Genomic DNA, 25,311 nt, shown 5'->3' with positions numbered 1-25,311 from the left:
AATTTTCGAATAAAATTTCGAATAAAATAAATTCTAATGATTTTCTTAATTTAAGGATGATGTTTCGATTTTTGAATCATAAAATTAAAAACAATTAATAGTAAATAATTAAGCAAGTGATTTCTTTATTTTGGTGACACAGCCAGTCCAATCAAATCAAACAAAAAAAACTTCAAAATCAACGGAATACGTTTCTGAACAGCTCAAACCTGTCTTACACTCACACGAATCACACCTACTCAAAATTCAAGTAGCCCTATTGTATTAGCATCCAATTATAAAAATAAATGGCATTATTTGATAATTTTATTACCGAAATGCCTAATTCCAGTTGCAAGATTTGATACACTTTAATACGTAGAGGAGAGTGGGGGCAATTGAGACACAGGGCAATTGAAACAAAAATTGTTTCTCTCGCCGTATAAGAGAAATTTTCTTGAAAAAATTAGGGTTAATAGAATGAGGGGGTTTACAAGTTTAGAAAAATTTACTGAGTTTTTGTATTCAAAACTTTTTAAGATATCTCGAAAAAACTGTTTTTTGTTCTCCGTCTGTTAAATTTGCGTTTTCAATTTTTTTGTTTTAACCCCTAAAACGCTACGCTTTAGTAATAAAATTAGTTTCAGATGATTTGCAATTCATTTTTCTTCAATTTAATGTCATTTAATTTTTCCCTGCATCCTTAAATAATTTTAAATAATTAAATGTGACGATGACCCTATTGCAGGGCAATTGAAACACTTTGTTTATATTCCCTATCTGCGAGTGGTTGCATTTTTTTGTAAGTATTTGACGTAATTTATTTAAACAAATGTAAATCATCATGTTAACACAACTATAATACTTGTATTCGCTGTTTAGGATTTATTAAAAAAAGCATGTTGCTTAATGGTTTTTTTAAATTTTATTATTTAAATATTTTGAACTAAATTACGATCTACTTTAAGCATATTTTAAAAATCTGTAAATCGCGTTGTACCTAAGGGTAAAATTTGATCACACTAGCAGTTGTGGCTGCTGAGATATCGTGATTTTCATTTTATGTGGATATGAAGAAGCTTCCTTATGGGAAAACCCACGTTGCAATTGCGTCGACACACCGTTTCAATTGCCCTGCTACCATGGCAATTGAAACACTCGAAGCGACCTCAGTTTTTTACAATTTACTACTATTATAATTAATCTTTTCTCATAAAAAAAATATCGTTTAGTAGCTGAGATAATAGGCTACATTTCTATATAATTTTTGTATTAAATTTTTCAGTTTTTTTTTCAAGAAATACAAAAAACCAAAAAGTGTATCAATTGCCCCCACTCTCCCCTAAACGTAACAGCTTAGTTTTATACGTTAAGTTCTTCCAGAAGTAGTATCACTAATTCAAGAGTGTGCTAGTAGCAGACAATTATTGGCCTCATGACATTTTCAATGGCTAAACCAGAGTAATAGAATACTGGTGTAGCCACGGCCATGTTAACTCCCCCTCTCGGATTTTTTCCCAAAAGTTGTTGCCAATTTCGCGTATCGATTGTGAGAAAATGAGGCAAGATATCGATTTAAGTGTCCCATAACCGTAACGCCACCATATGAATTGAGTTTTAAGGGTTGTGATTGTTATAACATTTTCTCACTAATTAATTAAGCCACTTTTTGTTTACTTTCTGAAGTACAGACGACGAAAATGAGCGAAAACATAGCGAAAACGTAATACATCAGAAGTTCACAACACAGCCGCTGTGGCGCTTTCGTTATGGGCCAGAAAGACTTTCAGGCCAAAAAGGCAATGGGAGGGCCCGCCATAAGCGTGGCTACACCAGTATTCTATTACTCTGGCTAAACTGAAAAAATAACTCCAAACAAAAGAGCAACGGCTAGCGGAAACAAAGATTTTTAAACTTAGAGGAACTTTATTTTTTATTCGATTTTTCCATTTAAATTTTGGATAATCGAATAAAAATAAAAATAAAATACAGGTAAAAAATATTCGAGAATAAAGAATAAGAATAAATCGAATAAAAATTTATTCGAAATAAAGAATAAGATTTTATTCGTATTCTTATTCAGAATACGTTTTTTATTCGAAAGAGCTTTATTCGGCAGAACACTGAAAAGTAGTTGCTTGTCACAGTCTTCTTCTGGACTAAACCACTCAAAGGTAACAATTCTTATTTATGTTACGTTATCATGTAATATTGTCATGTTAGTGGCTTTTAAGTGTGATCATGGTGTGATAGTTAATTGTTAAAAGTTTGTTTTATTGTTGCATAGGACTCAAGAACATTGAATGGCATTTCCAGATTGCCTAGCATCTGTCATCTTTTGCTGAAGGACTAGCAATTCTGGCATGTTGTTTGTCATTTTTTGGGCTTTGACTACCAAAGGAAAAATTAGGGAGCGAACAGTCAAGATGACTACAGATGCGGAGGATTTTGGTGTGCAACATTGTATGTAAACTTGTTTATTCAAGCCATGTGTGATACAGTATTTGGTTGTCCGTTGTAAGCATCTACGTCAGCCTGTTGGAATGGGAAGAAAGTTAGAATTTTATCAACCTACTTAATAAAAAGAAGTAATCTTACGTCTCGATTAGTGATTCCCTCATATCTGTAGTAATGACACTCGGTTGATTGGCTTCATTCAAACGGAACACGTTTTCGATGACAGATTTCTCGGTAGCTGTCGTGTCGAATCCGCAAAAAGCTGACCAATCATTCACTACTAAGCCTGCACCGATTACATCGCTACCTCTGTTAACTGTTCCTGCCTGTCAAAAAAGGAAGGAAAGCACATAAATTGTTGTTAGTTGTCATATTTCCTGCTCTTCCTATCTTAGCACTTACCACTAGAGGCACCTGCAGAAGAGAACTGAGCTCATCTTGGTCTGCAACAGTAGTTTTTGGATGGACAATACCTCCCTGGTTAGAGAAGGCGCAATACGAACCTGTAAGGACAGAGTCTGCAATTGTATGACGGAAAACTTCCACATTCAATGTGTCTGCAAGCACTTCTTCAGTTTCTTTGTCCAAATCAGGATGAACTAATGCAACATAGTCATTGCATGCAATAACCTAGAAAATGCAAAATGAAATATGTAAAGATTTTTATCAGGCCATTAATTACTGGCAAAACAACTTACATTTCCTAAAGCTGAAAGGCGTTCTTCAACACGCTGGATCTTGACAGAATCTGGTAAAGAATTTCGAATGTGTTGCAATTCCTGGTCTGTTGTGCTGTTTGGCACTAGTATACCATGTCTGTTGGCTGTTGAATAAGAAGATTTGAAAATAAATAATAGCAATAGTTGTCATATTTGTTGTATCAGCTAAGGACTCACCAACTGTCAATCGTCCAATTATTCTGCACCCGGCAACTGATGAGGAATTGATTCAAGTTTCTTTTTTTGTTTTGTAATTTTTAATCATCAATAAAACAGCGTAGAAAAACTCAAAAGCGACTATTTTCCCCATTGTTCACAACGTTTTGGAGGGAAATGTTATGACTGATCCGGACAGTCAGCGCCCCTAGCGAGTGCCCCAAAATTTGTCCGCGAAAATAGCAGACGAAACAGCTAGCAGACGACAGTTCGGGGACCTCCCAAATCTTAGACCATGTTTCTACATTTCCATTGCAAGCGTGACGAAATCCTGTTTTCTGGAAAAGATAATTTAAGTTTAGTTATTGCCATTACAACTAAACATGTTGAAATGTATGTGAGCATAAGGAAGGCACCTAATTGTGATCAAAAGTAAAATATCAAATGACAAATTATGGAAAAAAATCTCCAAATCATAAGAACACATGTGTTGCAATGCCCCATAGTTCACGTTTTTCGTATAAAGGCGATAGGTACAGGAAGAAAATTTATCGTTTTTGCCTGAAGTATTAAGAATGGTTGACTACACCAAGTTTGCAAAATTCTACGTAGCTGTATCAACGCTTGTCGCTCTTGCATGCACTGTGGGTTTTGTAGTAATGGTAGCCACCATGCCCCAATGCCCGCACCTGACCAACTTTAAATGCCCTACGACTGAGGGTCATACCAGCCAACCACCAAGCTCTATTGGTCCGTACGGTATAACCCCGCCACTTCTAGATTCAACAGACATCGTTTTGGAAGACTTCGTTACTTCCTTGACCATGCCTGAAGTTTACGAGGCTAAAACTAAAACTAAACAAGGCAGCATCACCAGACGAGAACCGCATGGCAAAAACTTTCCTTTCCCAGACCCCGATAGCATCAACGACGATGGCGAGTTTCCGTCACCTGTAACTTCTGACGCGGGCAATCCTGACGTGAAACCACAACCTGAAACGTCATCCACAACTTCCCCAGAGGCCGACGGTTTCATTGAACAACTGATAAGAAGTCTGTTATCGATGATGAACGATCCTGATTTGCAAAATCTTGAAGATCAACACTTATTAAATATCATGTTGATCAACATTGTTAATGCAACCTATTCCAGACATACACATCGGATGGAAGCCGAAACGGAAGCCATAAGACAAAACACGAGCAACAATGTTCAAAAAATCCGCAAATCCTCGGGTAAAGTTTTCTTCCATCTTTTCGTGAGAACTTCAGTGATGGAGGAGAAGAGATGGAGAGCGAAAACAAGTCAACAGTGAATATTGCCAAAATGGTGAATGGATTAGCGACGTCTTCCCACGATGGCTATGTGAACAAGGCCGACACCTACAATTTGGACGTGGGAAAGCATTCTAGCGGCACCGAATCAGTTGAGGTCGACGATTCACTCAACGAAATCAACAAGTTTATGTTGGACCTCAACAGAGCGGTGTCCGGAACAGGTTACGCAAACACTGACGATTTATTTAACGAAACCAAAAGCCTAACGTTGGCAATCGAAAGACAGGTGAACAACGGAGTTCAATCAATTCATGATTCTCCTCTGTCTAAAACACTAAAGATTGTCATCGATAAAAGAGTGATTGGAGTTGCTACTCCAGACATCAACGATTCGCTCAACAAAACCGCAATTTTTAAAGTCAACATCAAAAAGGAAGTCAGTGGACAGGGATATTCCGACTCTATCTATTCGTCTGGGGGAGCCGAACTGTTTGAAATATCCATCGAAAAAACAGTAACTGGAATTCCATTTTTGAACACTACAAACCAAGCTATTGACGAGTCACATGTCTTCGAACTCGACATCACCAAGGTAATGGAAGAGATTGCAGCGTCCGATGTTCTCGATGAATTAGACAACGTGAATGCAAATTTTAACATCAACGTTGAAAGTCAGCTCAATGGGTTGGGACATTCTAATTCTATTGATTCATCTAGTGACGACGATATCTCCGAAATAGACATCCAAAAAACAACGAAGGGAATTGGATTTGCTAACACTAAAACCCAAGCTATTGACGAGGCACATGTCTTCGAACTCGACATCACCAAGGTAATGGAAGAGATAGCAGCGTCCGATGTTCTCGATGAATTAGACAACGTGAATGCAAATTTTAACATCAACGTTGAAAGTCAGCTCAATGGGTTGGGACATTCTAATTCTATTGATTCATCTAGTGACGACGATATCTCCGAAATAGACATCCAAAAAACAACGAAGGGAATTGGATTTGCTAACACTAAAACCCAAGCTATTGACGAGTCACATGTCTTCGAACTCGACATCACCAAGGTAATGGAAGAGATTGCAGCGTCCGATGTTCTCGATGAATTAGACAACTTGAATGCAAATTTTAACATCAACGTTGAAAGTCAGCTCAATGGGTTGGGACATTCTAATTCTATTGATTCATCTAGCGACGACGATATCTCCGAAATAGACATCCAAAAAACAACGAAGGGAATTGGATTTGCTAACATTAAAACCCAAGCTATTGACGAGGCACATGTCTTCGAACTCGACATCACCAAGGTAATGGAAGAGATTGCAGCGTCCGATGTTCTCGATGAATTAGACAACGTGAATGCAAATTTTAACATCAACATTGAAAGTCAGCTCAATGGGTTGGTACATTCTAATTCTATTGATTCATCTAGTGACGACGATATCTCCGAAATAGACATCCAAAAAACAACGAAGGGAATTGGATTTGCTAACACTAAAACCCAAGCTATTGACGAGGCACAAGTCTTTGAACTCGACATCAGCAAAGAGATGAAAGCAATTGCATCTTTAGATCCTACAGATCACTCTGACAACGTGAACGCCGCTGTAAAAGTTAACATCGAAAAGCAGCTCAATGGTCTTGGACATTCCGATTCGATGAATTCATCTAGTGGAAACCAAATCTCGTATGTAGACATGGAAAAAACAGTGAACGGAATTGGGCTATCCCATGATAACAAAAGTGATAACGACGACACCCACATCTTCAAACTCGATGTCGACAAGGATATGAGGGGGATAGCAAGTTCAGGTGTTTTTTTGTATCCTCATAATAGTACTACCGAGTTAGATGTGGGGAAAACGGCTATTGGCATAGCCTTTTCCAACAACCAGAATGCAGGTGACGTAAGGAACAAAAAGCCAGAGTTAAACCTTCAAAAGCAAGTGGTGGGGATAGCGTCTGCAAATCGCGAACAGCCCAACAATTTTGACAAAGAGATTACGGGAATTAGTTCTTCCTACACCAATAACGAGAACAGCAACGACGCCAACGACCTTAAACTCGACATCGGGAAGGTAATGGAGGGGTCGCAGCTTCCAATGTTTTCAATGACTCTCATTACCATATGGAGAGAAAAAATGTTGGCGTAGCCTCTTCCAGCACCCGTACCTCAAGTAATGGAAAGACCGTAGAACCGAAGTTATACATTCAGAAGCAAGCGGTGGGTATTGCGGCTGCAAATACGAAACAATCTTCTAGCCACCCAGGCAAAAATCAACATTAACTTGCTTCTATTGATCTAACATACGTGCTTGTACTTCAAGTCTCAAATACAATGATAAAAAAAAAGTTTAAAACTTGTTTTGTAATTCCTTAAAATAACTTAGACACTGTAGGCATAGCATAGCTTCATATGATTGAAACAAACAAACAAAAAATACTGACGCTCGATTAAATGATTTACGCATAGATTCGATTCTCCGGTTTATTTACCGTTACTCAAAGTTGCGGGTTGCCATGATGGATTATCAGACAACTAATCATGCACTCAGAAGGAAAACGTAGAAATAATAATGCTAGTGTCAATGTCGAACCAATTGATTCGATTGACAAAGACAAACATTCAGACGTTGACCATAGATTCAATTTGAAATCGGTCTCATCGCAAACCAGCCAAAAACCAAAATAACATTCTTCTGTATAGGGTAAAAACGCGAATTCGGACACCGTTTTGGCTAAGAGGCTTCCTTATGGGAAATGTGTGTATGGCCGATCTGCTAATTCCGGACAAATTTTCTAATTCACCGGACATTTTTGCTAATTTCAGACAGTAATATTTTTAAAAACTAATTGATTCATTCGATTCAATTTCTTATTCTTAATCGAATTGCTTAAGACATTAAAGGGGATGCAATGAGAAAAAAACGAGATATTAATGATTAAAGTAATCATAACAATGATCTGTCAAAATGAAATGTCGTCTGCCCAAACCCAAATTACACTAGATCGGCACTCTTCCAAAACACAGAATTCTATTTAATTAATACAACAATTAATTTATCTCAATAAGTAGCCAATAGTTTAAAAATTAATAGATATAAATTTAAAAATTTTCAAGCGGTGAAAATTTCAAGAAAATTGCGTTGAAACTACGGCAAGTTTGGCTTAATGTCCGATATTACAAATCATAAAAATGCCTCCTTAATTGACATTTCATCGACCATTATTGGATATCACTACATTCGTTAGGATGGCCTCTGTTGAACTGTGGAAATCGTAATGTTTAAAGTCTTGCTATATTTATAAAATGAGTGATTGCGTTTCTCCTTTTTCACCTAAGCCACCATGTTGCTAATTCCGGACAGTACACTGCAGCAGAAGGCACAAAATGACATGGTTTTTATTTGACTACGAAAACAAAAGTGATAGCTTAGTGGCAAGGTGTTGGGCTGCAAACTGAAAGGTCTTTGTTTCAATACTTGTGTAGTACATTACAAATATTTTTTTCAAATTTTCGTTTTTTGCCTATTATTGGAACATTTTTTAAATCACTTAATATCTCTTAAACTTACATTAACTTTGCTAATTTTTGAATGGTTAGATTCCCTAAAGTGTCTTTTGCAAAACACATCAATTTTTATTTCATTTTGGATGGAAAATGTTTATCCAATTCGCGATTGCAATATTAATTTTTTTACAATAAGCTCCTGTGTTGCTAATTCCGGACACTACACTGCAGCAGAAGGCACAAAATGACATCCTTTTTATTTAACCGTATATACAACCGTGATAGCTTAGTGGTAAGGTGTTGCGCTGTGAACTGAGAGGGCTTTGGTTCAATACTCGTATAGTCTATCATAAAAATTATTTATTGTCAAATTTTAGTTTTTTGCGTATTATTGGAACATTTTTTAAATCGCTTAATATTTCCTAAACTTGTTTTAACCTCACTAATATTTGTATGGTTAGATTCCCTTAAGTGTCCTTTGCAAGACAGCTTAATTTTTATTCCATTTTGAATGGAAAATGTTCATCCAATTCACGATTGCATTCTAACTTTTTTTACATAAGCTCCCGTGTTGCTAATTCCGGACAGTACATTGCAGCAGAAGGCACAAAATGACGTGCTTTTTATTTGAGCTTCTTAACAAACAAGTTAGCTTAGTGGTAAGGTGTCGGGCTGCAAACTAAACGATCTCTGGTTCAATACTCGTGAAGATGATTGATATATTTTTTTCACATTTTCGTTTTTTGCGTATTATTGGAACATTTAAAAAATCACTTAATATCTCTGAAACTTACATTAACCTTACTAATTTTTGTATGGTTAGATTCCCCAAAGTGTCCTTTACAAAACAGCTCAATTTTTATTTCATTTTGGATGGAAAATGTTCATCCAATTCGCGATTACAATGTTAATTTTTTACATAAGCTCCTGTGTTGCTAATTCCGGACACTACACTGCAGCAGAAGGCACAAAATGACTAGCTTTTTATTTGAGTGCTTTATTTATCGTGATAGGTTAGTGGTAAGGTATAAGGCTGTAAACTGAAAGATCCGTGGTTCAAAACTCGTGTAAATACATTGGTTTTTTTTTCAAATTTTCTTTTTTTGAGTATTATTGGAACATTTCTTAAATCACTTAATATCTCTTAAACTTACATAAACCTTACTAATTTTTGTATGGTTAGATTCCCTGAAGTTTCCTTTACAAGACAGCTAAATTTTTATTCCATTTTGAATGGAAAATAATCATCCAATTCACGATTGCATTCTAACTTTTTTTACATAAGCTCCCGTGTTGCTAATTCCGGACAGTACATTGCAGCAGAAGGCACAAAATGACATTGTTTTTATTTGAACTTTATACCAACCAGTGTTCTGCCGAATAAGGAAAAAATTTATTTGAATATGAATACGAATAAAATGAAAATTAAATCGAATAAAGAATAAGAATAAAGAATAAAAATAAAAAATGAAGAATAAAGAATAAAGAATAAAAATAAAATTTATTTTTATTCGTATTTCGAATAAATTTTCGAATAAAATTTCGAATAAAATAAATTCTAATGATTTTCTTAATTTAAGGATGATGTTTCGATTTTTGAATCATAAAATTAAAAACAATTAATAGTAAATAATTAAGCAAGTGATTTCTTTATTTTGGTGACACAGCCAGTCCAATCAAATCAAACAAAAAAAACTTCAAAATCAACGGAATACGTTTCTGAACAGCTCAAACCTGTCTTACACTCACACGAATCACACCTACTCAAAATTCAAGTAGCCCTATTGTATTAGCATCCAATTATAAAAATAAATGGCATTATTTGATAATTTTATTACCGAAATGCCTAATTCCAGTTGCAAGATTTGATACACTTTAATACGTAGAGGAGAGTGGGGGCAATTGAGACACAGGGCAATTGAAACAAAAATTGTTTCTCTCGCCGTATAAGAGAAATTTTCTTGAAAAAATTAGGGTTAATAGAATGAGGGGGTTTACAAGTTTAGAAAAATTTACGAGTTTTTGTATTCAAAACTTTTTAAGATATCTCGAAAAAACTGTTTTTTGTTCTCCGTCTGTTAAATTTGCGTTTTCAATTTTTTTGTTTTAACCCCTAAAACGCTACGCTTTAGTAATAAAATTAGTTTCAGATGATTTGCAATTCATTTTTCTTCAATTTAATGTCATTTAATTTTTCCCTGCATCCTTAAATAATTTTAAATAATTAAATGTGACGATGACCCTATTGCAGGGCAATTGAAACACTTTGTTTATATTCCCTATCTGCGAGTGGTTGCATTTTTTTGTAAGTATTTGACGTAATTTATTTAAACAAATGTAAATCATCATGTTAACACAACTATAATACTTGTATTCGCTGTTTAGGATTTATTAAAAAAAGCATGTTGCTTAATGGTTTTTTTAAATTTTATTATTTAAATATTTTGAACTAAATTACGATCTACTTTAAGCATATTTTAAAAATCTGTAAATCGCGTTGTACCTAAGGGTAAAATTTGATCACACTAGCAGTTGTGGCTGCTGAGATATCGTGATTTTCATTTTATGTGGATATGAAGAAGCTTCCTTATGGGAAAACCCACGTTGCAATTGCGTCGACACACCGTTTCAATTGCCCTGCTACCATGGCAATTGAAACACTCGAAGCGACCTCAGTTTTTTACAATTTACTACTATTATAATTAATCTTTTCTCATAAAAAAATATCGTTTAGTAGCTGAGATAATAGGCTACATTTCTATATAATTTTTGTATTAAATTTTTCAGTTTTTTTCAAGAAATACAAAAAACCAAAAAGTGTATCAATTGCCCCCACTCTCCCCTAAACGTAACAGCTTAGTTTTATACTTTAAGTTCTTCCAGAAGTAGTATCACTAATTCAAGAGTGTGCTAGTAGCAGACAATTATTGGCCTCATGACATTTTCAATGGCTAAACCAGAGTAATAGAATACTGGTGTAGCCACGGCCATGTTAACTCCCCCTCTCGGATTTTTTCCCAAAAGTTGTTGCCAATTTCGCGTATCGATTGTGAGAAAATGAGGCAAGATATCGATTTAAGTGTCCCATAACCGTAACGCCACCTATGAATTGAGTTTTAAGGGTTGTGATTGTTATAACATTTTCTCACTAATTAATTAAGCCACTTTTTGTTTACTTTCTGAAGTACAGACGACGAAAATGAGCGAAAACATAGCGAAAACGTAATACATCAGAAGTTCACAACACAGCCGCTGTGGCGCTTTCGTTATGGGCCAGAAAGACTTTCAGGCCAAAAAGGCAATGGGAGGGCCCGCCATAAGCGTGGCTACACCAGTATTCTATTACTCTGGCTAAACTGAAAAAATAACTCCAAACAAAAGAGCAACGGCTAGCGGAAACAAAGATTTTTAAACTTAGAGGAACTTTATTTTTTATTCGATTTTTCCATTTAAATTTTGGATAATCGAATAAAAATAAAAATAAAATACAGGTAAAAAATATTCGAGAATAAAGAATAAGAATAAATCGAATAAAAATTTATTCGAAATAAAGAATAAGATTTTATTCGTATTCTTATTCAGAATACGTTTTTTATTCGAAAGAGCTTTATTCGGCAGAACACTGAAAAGTAGTTGCTTGTCACAGTCTTCTTCTGGACTAAACCACTCAAAGGTAACAATTCTTATTTATGTTACGTTATCATGTAATATTGTCATGTTAGTGGCTTTTAAGTGTGATCATGGTGTGATAGTTAATTGTTAAAAGTTTGTTTTATTGTTGCATAGGACTCAAGAACATTGAATGGCATTTCCAGATTGCCTAGCATCTGTCATCTTTTGCTGAAGGACTAGCAATTCTGGCATGTTGTTTGTCATTTTTTGGGCTTTGACTACCAAAGGAAAAATTAGGGAGCGAACAGTCAAGATGACTACAGATGCGGAGGATTTTGGTGTGCAACATTGTATGTAAACTTGTTTATTCAAGCCATGTGTGATACAGTATTTGGTTGTCCGTTGTAAGCATCTACGTCAGCCTGTTGGAATGGGAAGAAAGTTAGAATTTTATCAACCTACTTAATAAAAAGAAGTAATCTTACGTCTCGATTAGTGATTCCCTCATATCTGTAGTAATGACACTCGGTTGATTGGCTTCATTCAAACGGAACACGTTTTCGATGACAGATTTCTCGGTAGCTGTCGTGTCGAATCCGCAAAAAGCTGACCAATCATTCACTACTAAGCCTGCACCGATTACATCGCTACCTCTGTTAACTGTTCCTGCCTGTCAAAAAAGGAAGGAAAGCACATAAATTGTTGTTAGTTGTCATATTTCCTGCTCTTCCTATCTTAGCACTTACCACTAGAGGCACCTGCAGAAGAGAACTGAGCTCATCTTGGTCTGCAACAGTAGTTTTTGGATGGACAATACCTCCCTGGTTAGAGAAGGCGCAATACGAACCTGTAAGGACAGAGTCTGCAATTGTATGACGGAAAACTTCCACATTCAATGTGTCTGCAAGCACTTCTTCAGTTTCTTTGTCCAAATCAGGATGAGCTAATGCAACATAGTCATTGCATGCAATAACCTAGAAAATGCAAAATGAAATATGTAAAGATTTTTATCAGGCCATTAATTACTGGCAAAACAACTTACATTTCCTAAAGCTGAAAGGCGTTCTTCAACACGCTGGATCTTGACAGAATCTGGTAAAGAATTTCGAATGTGTTGCAATTCCTGGTCTGTTGTGCTGTTTGGCACTAGTATACCATGTCTGTTGGCTGTTGAATAAGAAGATTTGAAAATAAATAATAGCAATAGTTGTCATATTTGTTGTATCAGCTAAGGACTCACCAACTGTCAATCGTCCAATTATTCTGCACCCGGCAACTGATGAGGAATTGATTCAAGTTTCTTTTTTTGTTTTGTAATTTTTAATCATCAATAAAACAGCGTAGAAAAACTCAAAAGCGACTATTTTCCCCATTGTTCACAACGTTTTGGAGGGAAATGTTATGACTGATCCGGACAGTCAGCGCCCCTAGCGAGTGCCCCAAAATTTGTCCGCGAAAATAGCAGACGAAACAGCTAGCAGACGACAGTTCGGGGACCTCCCAAATCTTAGACCATGTTTCTACATTTCCATTGCAAGCGTGACGAAATCCTGTTTTCTGGAAAAGATAATTTAAGTTTAGTTATTGCCATTACAACTAAACATGTTGAAATGTATGTGAGCATAAGGAAGGCACCTAATTGTGATCAAAAGTAAAATATCAAATGACAAATTATGGAAAAAAATCTCCAAATCATAAGAACACATGTGTTGCAATGCCCCATAGTTCACGTTTTTCGTATAAAGGCGATAGGTACAGGAAGAAAATTTATCGTTTTTGCCTGAAGTATTAAGAATGGTTGACTACACCAAGTTTGCAAAATTCTACGTAGCTGTATCAACGCTTGTCGCTCTTGCATGCACTGTGGGTTTTGTAGTAATGGTAGCCACCATGCCCCAATGCCCGCACCTGACCAACTTTAAATGCCCTACGACTGAGGGTCATACCAGCCAACCACCAAGCTCTATTGGTCCGTACGGTATAACCCCGCCACTTCTAGATTCAACAGACATCGTTTTGGAAGACTTCGTTACTTCCTTGACCATGCCTGAAGTTTACGAGGCTAAAACTAAAACTAAACAAGGCAGCATCACCAGACGAGAACCGCATGGCAAAAACTTTCCTTTCCCAGACCCCGATAGCATCAACGACGATGGCGAGTTTCCGTCACCTGTAACTTCTGACGCGGGCAATCCTGACGTGAAACCACAACCTGAAACGTCATCCACAACTTCCCCAGATGCCGACGGTTTCATTGAACAACTGATAAGAAGTCTGTTATCGATGATGAACGATCCTGATTTGCAAAATCTTGAAGATCAACACTTATTAAATATCATGTTGATCAACATTGTTAATGCAACCTATTCCAGACATACACATCGGATGGAAGCCGAAACGGAAGCCATAAGACAAAACACGAGCAACAATGTTCAAAAAATCCGCAAATCCTCGGGTAAAAGTTTTCTTCCATCTTTTCGTGAGAACTTCAGTGATGGAGGAGAAGAGATGGAGAGCGAAAACAAGTCAACAGTGAATATTGCCAAAATGGTGAATGGATTAGCGACGTCTTCCCACGATGGCTATGTGAACAAGGCCGACACCTACAATTTGGACGTGGGAAAGCATTCTAGCGGCACCGAATCAGTTGAGGTCGACGATTCACTCAACGAAATCAACAAGTTTATGTTGGACCTCAACAGAGCGGTGTCCGGAACAGGTTACGCAAACACTGACGATTTATTTAACGAAACCAAAAGCCTAACGTTGGCAATCGAAAGACAGGTGAACAACGGAGTTCAATCAATTCATGATTCTCCTCTGTCTAAAACACTAAAGATTGTCATCGATAAAAGAGTGATTGGAGTTGCTACTCCAGACATCAACGATGCGCTCAACAAAACCGCAATTTTTAAAGTCAACATCAAAAAGGAAGTCAGTGGACAGGGATATTCCGACTCTATCTATTCGTCTGGGGGAGCCGAACTGTTTGAAATATCCATCGAAAAAACAGTAACTGGAATTCCATTTTTGAACACTACAAACCAAGCTATTGACGAGTCACATGTCTTCGAACTCGACATCACCAAGGTAATGGAAGAGATTGCAGCGTCCGATGTTCTCGATGAATTAGACAACGTGAATGCAAATTTTAACATCAACGTTGAAAGTCAGCTCAATGGGTTGGGACATTCTAATTCTATTGATTCATCTAGTGACGACGATATCTCCGAAATAGACATCCAAAAAACAACGAAGGGAATTGGATTTGCTAACACTAAAACCCCAATCTATTGACGAGTCACATGTCTTCGAACTCGACATCACCAAGGTAATGGAAGAGATTAGCAGCGTCCGATGTTCTCGATGAATTAGACAACTTGAATGCAAATTTTAACATCAACGTTGAAAGTCAGCTCAATGGGTTGGGACATTCTAATTCTATTGATTCATCTAGCGACGACGATATCTCCGAAATAGACATCCAAAAAAAAAGGGAATTGGATTTGCTAAAAAATAAAACCCAATCTATTGACGAGGCACATGTCTTCGAACTCGACATCACCAAGGTAATGGAAGAGATTGCAGCGTCCGATGTTCTCGATGAATTAGACAACAATGTGAATGCAAATTTTAACATCAACGTTGAAAGTCAGCTCAATGGGTTGGGACATTCTAATTCTATTGATTCATCTAGCGACGACGATATCTAAATAGACATCGAAAAACAAAAAACAACGAAGGGAATTGGATTTGCTAACATTAAAACCCAAGCTATTGACGAGGCACATGTCTTCGAACTCGACATCACCAAAATCAAAAACTAATCAAATTTTAAATCTTAAAGTCAGCTCAATGGGTTTTTTTTTTTTTTTTTTTTTTTTTTTATGACGAAAACTCCCCAAAAAAAAACCCAAAAAAAAAAAAAGGAATTGAATTTCCTAACACTAAAACCCAATCTAAATAACTCGACATCACCAAGGTAATGGAAGAGATTGCAGCGTCCGATGTTCTCGATGAATTAGACAACGTGAATGCAAATTTTAACATCAACGTTGAAAGTCAGCTCAATGGGTTGGGACATTCTAATTCTATTGATTCATCTAGTGACGACGATATCTCCGAAATAGACACCCAAAAACAAAAGGGAATGGATTTGTAACAATACACCAAAAGAAAAAATTGCAGCGTCCGATGTTCTCGATAAATTAACAACGTAATCAAATTTTAACATCAACATTAAAGTAGCCATGGTTGGTACATTCTAATTTATTGATTCATCTAGAAGATACTCAAATAGACATCAAAAAAAAAAAAAAAAATTTGTTTTTTTAACACTAAAACCCAAGCTATTGACGAGGCACAAGTCTTTGAACTCGACATCAGCAAAGAGATGAAAGCAATTGCATCTTTAGATCCTACAGATCACTCTGACAACGTGAACGCCGCTGTAAAAGTTAACATCGAAAAGCAGCTCAATGGTCTTGGACATTCCGATTCGATGAATTCATCTAGTGGAAACCAAATCTCGTATGTAGACATGGAAAAAACAGTGAACGGAATTGGGCTATCCCATGATAACAAAAGTGATAACGACGACACCCACATCTTCAAACTCGATGTCGACAAGGATATGAGGGGGATAGCAAGTTCAGGTGTTTTTTTGTATCCTCATAATAGTACTACCGAGTTAGATGTGGGGAAAACGGCTATTGGCATAGCCTTTTCCAACAACCAGAATGCAGGTGACGTAAGGAACAAAAAGCCAGAGTTAAACCTTCAAAAGCAAGTGGTGGGGATAGCGTCTGCAAATCGCGAACAGCCCAACAATTTTGGCAAAGAGATTACGGGAATTAGTTCTTCCTTCACCAATAACGAGAACAGCAACGACGCCAACGACCTTAAACTCGACATCGGGAAGGTAATGGAGGGGGTCGCAGCTTCCAATGTTTTCAATGACTCTCATTACCATATGGAGAGAAAAAATGTTGGCGTAGCCTCTTCCAGCACCCGTACCTCAAGTAATGGAAAGACCGTAGAACCGAAGTTATACATTCAGAAGCAAGCGGTGGGTATTGCGGCTGCAAATACGAAACAATCTTCTAGCCACCCAGGCAAAAATCAACATTAACTTGCTTCTATTGATCTAACATACGTGCTTGTACTTCAAGTCTCAAATACAATGATAAAAAAAAAAGTTTAAAACTTGTTTTGTAATTCCTTAAAATAACTTAGACACTGTAGGCATAGCATAGCTTCATATGATTGAAACAAACAAACAAAAAATACTGACGCTCGATTAAATGATTTACGCATAGATTCGATTCTCCGGTTTATTTACCGTTACTCAAAGTTGCGGGTTGCCATGATGGATTATCAGACAACTAATCATGCACTCAGAAGGAAAACGTAGAAATAATAATGCTAGTGTCAATGTCGAACCAATTGATTCGATTGACAAAGACAAACATTCAGACGTTGACCATAGATTCAATTTGAAATCGGTCTCATCGCAAACCAGCCAAAAACCAAAATAACATTCTTCTGTATAGGGTAAAAACGCGAATTCGGACACCGTTTTGGCTAAGAGGCTTCCTTATGGGAAATGTGTGTATGGCCGATCTGCTAATTCCGGACAAATTTTCTAATTCACCGGACATTTTTGCTAATTTCGGACAGTAATATTTTTAAAAACTAATTGATTCATTCGATTCAATTTCTTATTCTTAATCGAATTGCTTAAGACATTAAAGGGGATGCAATGAGAAAAAAACGAGATATTAATGATTAAAGTAATCATAACAATGATCTGTCAAAATGAAATGTCGTCTGCCCAAACCCAAATTACACTAGATCGGCACTCTTCCAAAACACAGAATTCTATTTAATTAATACAACAATTAATTTATCTCAATAAGTAGCCAATAGTTTAAAAATTAATAGATATAAATTTAAAAATTTTCAAGCGGTGAAAATTTCAAGAAAATTGCGTTGAAACTACGGCAAGTTTGGCTTAATGTCCGATATTACAAATCATAAAAATGCCTCCTTAATTGACATTTCATCGACCATTATTGATATCACTACATTCGTTAGGATGGCCTCTGTTGAACTGTGGAAATCGTAATGTTTAAAGTCTTGCTATATTTATAAAATGAGTGATTGCGTTTCTCCTTTTTCACCTAAGCCACCATGTTGCTAATTCCGGACAGTACACTGCAGCAGAAGGGACAAAAATGACATGGTTTTTATTTGACTACGAAAACAAAAGTGATAGCTTAGTGGCAAGGTGTTGGGCTGCAAACTGAAAGGTCTTTGTTTCAATACTTGTGTAGTACATTACAAATATTTTTTCAAATTTTCGTTTTTTGCCTATTATTGGAACATTTTTTAAATCACTTAATATCTCTTAAACTTACATTAACTTTGCTAATTTTTGAATGGTTAGATTCCCTAAAGTGTCTTTTGCAAAACACATCAATTTTTATTTCATTTTGGATGGAAAATGTTTATCCAATTCGCGATTGCAATATTAATTTTTTTACATAAGCTCCTGTGTTGCTAATTCCGGACACTACACTGCAGCAGAAGGCACAAAATGACATCCTTTTTATTTAACCGTATATACAACCGTGATAGCTTAGTGGTAAGGTGTTGCGCTGTGAACTGAGAGGGCTTTGGTTCAATACTCGTATAGTCTATCATAAAAATTATTTATTGTCAAATTTTAGTTTTTTGCGTATTATTGGAACATTTTTTAAATCGCTTAATATTTCCTAAACTTGCATTAACCTCACTAATATTTGTATGGTTAGATTCCCTTAAGTGTCCTTTGCAAGACAGCTTAATTTTTATTCCATTTTGAATGGAAAATGTTCATCCAATTCACGATTGCATTCTAACTTTTTTACATAAGCTCCCGTGTTGCTAATTCCGGACAGTACATTGCAGCAGAAGGCACAAAATGACGTGCTTTTTTATTTGAGCTTCTTAACAAACAAGTTAGCTTAGTGGTAAGGTGTCGGGCTGCAAACTAAACGATCTCTGGTTCAATACTCGTGAAGATGATTGATATATTTTTTTCACATTTTCGTTTTTTGCGTATTATTGGAACATTTAAAAAATCACTTAATATCTCTGAAACTTACATTAACCTTACTAATTTTTGTGGTTAGTAGATCCCCAAAGTGTCCTTTACAAAACAGCTCAATTTTTATTTCATTTTGGATGGAAAATGTTCATCCAATTCGCGATTACAATGTTAATTTTTTACATAAGCTCCTGTGTTGCTAAATTCGGACACTACACTGCAGCAGAAGGCACAAAATGACTAGCTGCTTTTATTTGAGTGCTTTATTTATCGTGATAGGTTAGTGGTAAGGTATAAGGCTGTAAACTGAAAGATCCGTGGTTCAAAACTCGTGTAATACATTGGTTTTTTTTTCAAATTTTCTTTTTTGAGTATTATTGGAACATTTCTTAAATCACTTAATATCTCTTAAACTTACATTAAACCCTTACTAATTTTTGTATGGTTAGATTCCCTGAAGTTTCCTTTACAAGACAGCTAAATTTTTATTCCAAATTTTGAATGGAAAAATAATCATCCAATTCACGATTGCATTCTAACTTTTTTACATAAGCTCCCGTGTTGCTAATTCCGGACAGTACATTGCAGCAGAAGGCACCACAAAATGACATTGTTTTTATTTGAACTTTATACCAAGAAAGTAGTTGCTTGTCACAGTCTTCTTCTGGACTAAACCACCAAAGGTAACGAATTCTTATTTATGTTACGTTATCATGTAATATTGTCATGTTAGTGGCTTTTAAGTGTGATCATGGTGTGATAGTTAATTGTTAAAAGTTTGTTTTATTGTTGCATAGGACTCAAGAACATTGAATGGCATTTCCAGATTGCCTAGCATCTGTCATCTTTTGCTGAAGGACTAGCAATTCTGGCATGTTGTTTGTCATTTTTGGGCTTTGACTACCAAAGGAAAAATTAGGGAGCGAACAGTCAAGATGACTACAGATGCGGAGGATTTTGGTGTGCAACATTGTATGTAAACTTGTTTATTCAAGCCATGTGTGATACAGTATTTGGTTGTCCGTTGTAAGCATCTACGTCAGCCTGTTGGAATGGGAAGAAAGTTAGAATTTTATCAACCTACTTAATAAAAAGAAGTAATCTTACGTCTCGATTAGTGATTCCCTCATATCTGTAGTAATGACACTCGGTTGATTGGCTTCATTCAAACGGAACACGTTTTCGATGACAGATTTCTCGGTAGCTGTCGTGTCGAATCCGCAAAAAGCTGACCAATCATTCACTACTAAGCCTGCACCGATTACATCGCTACCTCTGTTAACTGTTCCTGCCTGTCAAAAAAGGAAGGAAAGCACATAAATTGTTGTTAGTTGTCATATTTCCTGCTCTTCCTATCTTAGCACTTACCACTAGAGGCACCTGCAGAAGAGAACTGAGCTCATCTTGGTCTGCAACAGTAGTTTTTGGATGGACAATACCTCCCTGGTTAGAGAAGGCGCAATACGAACCTGTAAGGACAGAGTCTGCAATTGTATGACGGAAAACTTCCACATTCAATGTGTCTGCAAGCACTTCTTCAGTTTCTTTGTCCAAATCAGGATGAACTAATGCAACATAGTCATTGCATGCAATAACCTAGAAAATGCAAAATGAAATATGTAAAGATTTTTATCAGGCCATTAATTACTGGCAAAACAACTTACATTTCCTAAAGCTGAAAGGCGTTCTTCAACACGCTGGATCTTGACAGAATCTGGTAAAGAATTTCGAATGTGTTGCAATTCCTGGTCTGTTGTGCTGTTTGGCACTAGTATACCATGTCTGTTGGCTGTTGAATAAGAAGATTTGAAAATAAATAATAGCAATAGTTGTCATATTTGTTGTATCAGCTAAGGACTCACCAACTGTCAATCGTCCAATTATTCTGCACCCGGCAACTGATGAGGAATTGATTCAAGTTTCTTTTTTTGTTTTGTAATTTTTAATCATCAATAAAACAGCGTAGAAAAACTCAAAAGCGACTATTTTCCCCATTGTTCACAACGTTTTGGAGGGAAATGTTATGACTGATCCGGACAGTCAGCGCCCCTAGCGAGTGCCCCAAAATTTGTCCGCGAAAATAGCAGACGAAACAGCTAGCAGACGACAGTTCGGGGACCTCCCAAATCTTAGACCATGTTTCTACATTTCCATTGCAAGCGTGACGAAATCCTGTTTTCTGGAAAAGATAATTTAAGTTTAGTTATTGCCATTACAACTAAACATGTTGAAATGTATGTGAGCATAAGGAAGGCACCTAATTGTGATCAAAAGTAAAATATCAAATGACAAATTATGGAAAAAAATCTCCAAATCATAAGAACACATGTGTTGCAATGCCCCATAGTTCACGTTTTTCGTATAAAGGCGATAGGTACAGGAAGAAAATTTATCGTTTTTGCCTGAAGTATTAAGAATGGTTGACTACACCAAGTTTGCAAAATTCTACGTAGCTGTATCAACGCTTGTCGCTCTTGCATGCACTGTGGGTTTTGTAGTAATGGTAGCCACCATGCCCCAATGCCCGCACCTGACCAACTTTAAATGCCCTACGACTGAGGGTCATACCAGCCAACCACCAAGCTCTATTGGTCCGTACGGTATAACCCCGCCACTTCTAGATTCAACAGACATCGTTTTGGAAGACTTCGTTACTTCCTTGACCATGTCTGAAGTTTACGAGGCTAAAACTAAAACTAAACAAAGCAGCATCACCAGACGAGAACCGCATGGCAAAAACTTTCCTTTCCCAGACCCCGATAGCATCAACGACGATGGCGAGTTTCCGTCACCTGTAACTTCTGACGCGGGCAATCCTGACGTGAAACCACAACCTGAAACGTCATCCACAACTTCCCCAGAGGCCGACGGTTTCATTGAACAACTGATAAGAAGTCTGTTATCGATGATGAACGATCCTGATTTGCAAAATCTTGAAGATCAACACTTATTAAATATCATGTTGATCAACATTGTTAATGCAACCTATTCCAGACATACACATCGGATGGAAGCCGAAACGGAAGCCATAAGACAAAACACGAGCAACAATGTTCAAAAAATCCGCAAATCCTCGGGTAAAGTTTTCTTCCATCTTTTCGTGAGAACTTCAGTGATGGAGGAGAAGAGATGGAGAGCGAAAACAAGTCAACAGTGAATATTGCCAAAATGGTGAATGGATTAGCGACGTCTTCCCACGATGGCTATGTGAACAAGGCCGACACCTACAATTTGGACGTGGGAAAGCATTCTAGCGGCACCGAATCAGTTGAGGTCGACGATTCACTCAACGAAATCAACAAGTTTATGTTGGACCTCAACAGAGCGGTGTCCGGAACAGGTTACGCAAACACTGACGATTTATTTAACGAAACCAAAAGCCTAACGTTGGCAATCGAAAGACAGGTGAACAACGGAGTTCAATCAATTCATGATTCTCCTCTGTCTAAAACACTAAAGATTGTCATCGATAAAGAGTGATTGGAGTTGCTACTCCAGACATCAACGATGCGCTCAACAAAACCGCAATTTTTAAAGTCAACATCAAAAAGGAAGTCAGTGGACAGGGATATTCCGACTCTATCTATTCGTCTGGGGGAGCCGAACTGTTTGAAATATCCATCGAAAAAACAGTAACTGGAATTCCATTTTTGAACACTACAAACCAAGCTATTGACGAGTCACATGTCTTCGAACTCGACATCACCAAGGTAATGGAAGAGATTGCAGCGTCCGATGTTCTCGATGAATTAGACAACGTGAATGCAAATTTTAACATCAACGTTGAAAGTCAGCTCAATGGGTTGGGACATTCTAATTCTATTGATTCATCTAGTGACGACGATATCTCCGAAATAGACATCCAAAAAACAACGAAGGGAATTGGATTTGCTAACACTAAAACCCAAGCTATTGACGAGGCACATGTCTTCGAACTCGACATCACCAAGGTAATGGAAGAGATAGCAGCGTCCGATGTTCTCGATGAATTAGACAACGTGAATGCAAATTTTAACATCAACGTTGAAAGTCAGCTCAATGGGTTGGGACATTCTAATTCTATTGATTCATCTAGTGACGACGATATCTCCGAAATAGACATCCAAAAAACAACGAAGGGAATTGGATTTGCTAACACTAAAACCCAATCTATTGACGAGTCACATGTCTTCGAACTCGACATCACCAAGGTAATGGAAGAGATTGCAGCGTCCGATGTTCTCGATGAATTAGACAACTTGAATGCAAATTTTAACATCAACGTTGAAAGTCAGCTCAATGGGTTGGGACATTCTAATTCTATTGATTCATCTAGCGACGACGATATCTCCGAAATAGACATCCAAAAAACAACGAAGGGAATTGGATTTGCTAACATTAAAACCCAAGCTATTGACGAGGCACATGTCTTCGAACTCGACATCACCAAGGTAATGGAAGAGATTGCAGCGTCCGATGTTCTCGATGAATTAGACAACGTGAATGCAAATTTTAACATCAACATTGAAAGTCAGCTCAATGGGTTGGTACATTCTAATTCTATTGATTCATCTAGTGACGACGATATCTCCGAAATAGACATCCAAAAAACAACGAAGGGAATTGGATTTGCTAACACTAAAACCCAAGCTATTGACGAGGCACAAGTCTTTGAACTCGACATCAGCAAAGAGATGAAAGCAATTGCATCTTTAGATCCTACAGATCACTCTGACAACGTGAACGCCGCTGTAAAAGTTAACATCGAAAAGCAGCTCAATGGTCTTGGACATTCCGATTCGATGAATTCATCTAGTGGAAACCAAATCTCGTATGTAGACATGGAAAAAACAGTGAACGGAATTGGGCTATCCCATGATAACAAAAGTGATAACGACGACACCCACATCTTCAAACTCGATGTCGACAAGGATATGAGGGGGATAGCAAGTTCAGGTGTTTTTTTGTATCCTCATAATAGTACTACCGAGTTAGATGTGGGGAAAACGGCTATTGGCATAGCCTTTTCCAACAACCAGAATGCAGGTGACGTAAGGAACAAAAAGCCAGAGTTAAACCTTCAAAAGCAAGTGGTGGGGATAGCGTCTGCAAATCGCGAACAGCCCAACAATTTTGGCAAAGAGATTACGGGAATTAGTTCTTCCTACACCAATAACGAGAACAGCAACGACGCCAACGACCTTAAACTCGACATCGGGAAGGTAATGGAGGGGGTCGCAGCTTCCAATGTTTTCAATGACTCTCATTACCATATGGAGAGAAAAATGTTGGCGTAGCCTCTTCCAGCACCCGTACCTCAAGTAATGGAAAGACCGTAGAACCGAAGTTATACATTCAGAAGCAAGCGGTGGGTATTGCGGCTGCAAATACGAAACAATCTTCTAGCCACCCAGGCAAAAATCAACATTAACTTGCTTCTATTGATCTAACATACGTGCTTGTACTTCAAGTCTCAAATACAATGATAAAAAAAAAAGTTTAAAACTTGTTTTGTAATTCCTTAAAATAACTTAGACACTGTAGGCATAGCATAGCTTCATATGATTGAAACAAACAAACAAAAAATACTGACGCTCGATTAAATGATTTACGCATAGATTCGATTCTCCGGTTTATTTACCGTTACTCAAAGTTGCGGGTTGCCATGATGGATTATCAGACAACTAATCATGCACTCAGAAGGAAAACGTAGAAATAATAATGCTAGTGTCAATGTCGAACCAATTGATTCGATTGACAAAGACAAACATTCAGACGTTGACCATAGATTCAATTTGAAATCGGTCTCATCGCAAACCAGCCAAAAACCAAAATAACATTCTTCTGTATAGGGTAAAAACGCGAATTCGGACACCGTTTTGGCTAAGAGGCTTCCTTATGGGAAATGTGTGTATGGCCGATCTGCTAATTCCGGACAAATTTTCTAATTCACCGGACATTTTTGCTAATTTCGGACAGTAATATTTTTAAAAACTAATTGATTCATTCGATTCAATTTCTTATTCTTAATCGAATTGCTTAAGACATTAAAGGGGATGCAATGAGAAAAAAACGAGATATTAATGATTAAAGTAATCATAACAATGATCTGTCAAAATGAAATGTCGTCTGCCCAAACCCAAATTACACTAGATCGGCACTCTTCCAAAACACAGAATTCTATTTAATTAATACAACAATTAATTTATCTCAATAAGTAGCCAATAGTTTAAAAATTAATAGATATAAATTTAAAAATTTTCAAGCGGTGAAAATTTCAAGAAAATTGCGTTGAAACTACGGCAAGTTTGGCTTAATGTCCGATATTACAAATCATAAAAATGCCTCCTTAATTGACATTTCATCGACCATTATTGATATCACTACATTCGTTAGGATGGCCTCTGTTGAACTGTGGAAATCGTAATGTTTAAAGTCTTGCTATATTTATAAAATGAGTGATTGCGTTTCTCCTTTTTCACCTAAGCCACCATGTTGCTAATTCCGGACAGTACACTGCAGCAG

The 25,311-nt window shown here is 36.9% G+C and overlaps 5 protein-coding genes across 5 annotated transcripts; 2 read left to right on the top strand and 3 right to left on the bottom strand.

The window, feature by feature from the left end:
* Nucleotides 1–2,232: 2,232 nt before the first annotated feature.
* LOC123474875 (eukaryotic translation initiation factor 6-like) lies at nt 2,233–3,375 on the bottom strand (the record flags this gene model as incomplete). The annotated part of the gene is made up of 5 exons (XM_045177503.1): nt 2,233–2,514; nt 2,578–2,762; nt 2,839–3,066; nt 3,135–3,259; nt 3,333–3,375. Coding segments are annotated over 5 exons (591 nt in total), but the record flags the coding sequence as incomplete, so codon positions are not given.
* LOC123474786 lies at nt 3,259–4,627 on the top strand. The gene has a single exon (XM_045177501.1). The coding sequence runs from the start codon at nt 3,887–3,889 to the stop codon at nt 4,625–4,627; it is 741 nt and encodes a 246-aa protein (XP_045033436.1). The 5' UTR covers nt 3,259–3,886.
* Nucleotides 4,628–11,857: 7,230 nt separating this feature from the next.
* Nucleotides 11,858–13,000, bottom strand: LOC123474781 (eukaryotic translation initiation factor 6-like; the record flags this gene model as incomplete). Its single annotated transcript, XM_045177447.1, has 5 exons — nt 11,858–12,139; nt 12,203–12,387; nt 12,464–12,691; nt 12,760–12,884; nt 12,958–13,000. Coding segments are annotated over 5 exons (591 nt in total), but the record flags the coding sequence as incomplete, so codon positions are not given.
* On the top strand, nt 12,884–15,879 carry LOC123474774. Its single transcript, XM_045177405.1, has 2 exons — nt 12,884–14,807; nt 15,700–15,879. The coding sequence occupies exons 1-2, from the start codon at nt 13,512–13,514 to the stop codon at nt 15,877–15,879; spliced, it is 1,476 nt and encodes a 491-aa protein (XP_045033340.1). The 5' UTR covers nt 12,884–13,511.
* Nucleotides 15,880–19,777: 3,898 nt separating this feature from the next.
* On the bottom strand, nt 19,778–20,712 carry LOC123474761 (eukaryotic translation initiation factor 6-like; the record flags this gene model as incomplete). Its single annotated transcript, XM_045177353.1, has 5 exons — nt 19,778–19,851; nt 19,915–20,099; nt 20,176–20,403; nt 20,472–20,596; nt 20,670–20,712. Coding segments are annotated over 5 exons (591 nt in total), but the record flags the coding sequence as incomplete, so codon positions are not given.
* Nucleotides 20,713–25,311: the final 4,599 nt, after the last annotated feature.

Source organism: Daphnia magna, linkage group LG1 (assembly GCF_020631705.1).
Source record: "Daphnia magna isolate NIES linkage group LG1, ASM2063170v1.1, whole genome shotgun sequence".
Taxonomy (NCBI): Eukaryota; Metazoa; Arthropoda; class Branchiopoda; order Diplostraca; family Daphniidae; genus Daphnia; species Daphnia magna.
Note: the sequence above shows the minus strand (reverse complement) of the source record. Positions and strands in the feature narration are given on the sequence as shown.

Excerpts from the sequence above, each read along its gene's own strand:
- LOC123474774 (XM_045177405.1), top strand. The coding sequence starts at position 13,512 with ATGGTTGACTACACCAAGTTTGCAAAATTCTACGTAGCTGTATCAACG. Across the intron at positions 14,808-15,699 it reads TCGAACTCGACATCACCAAG|GTAATGGAAGAGATTGCAGC; the intron begins GTAATGGAAGAG and ends GACATCACCAAG.
- LOC123474786 (XM_045177501.1), top strand. The coding sequence starts at position 3,887 with ATGGTTGACTACACCAAGTTTGCAAAATTCTACGTAGCTGTATCAACG.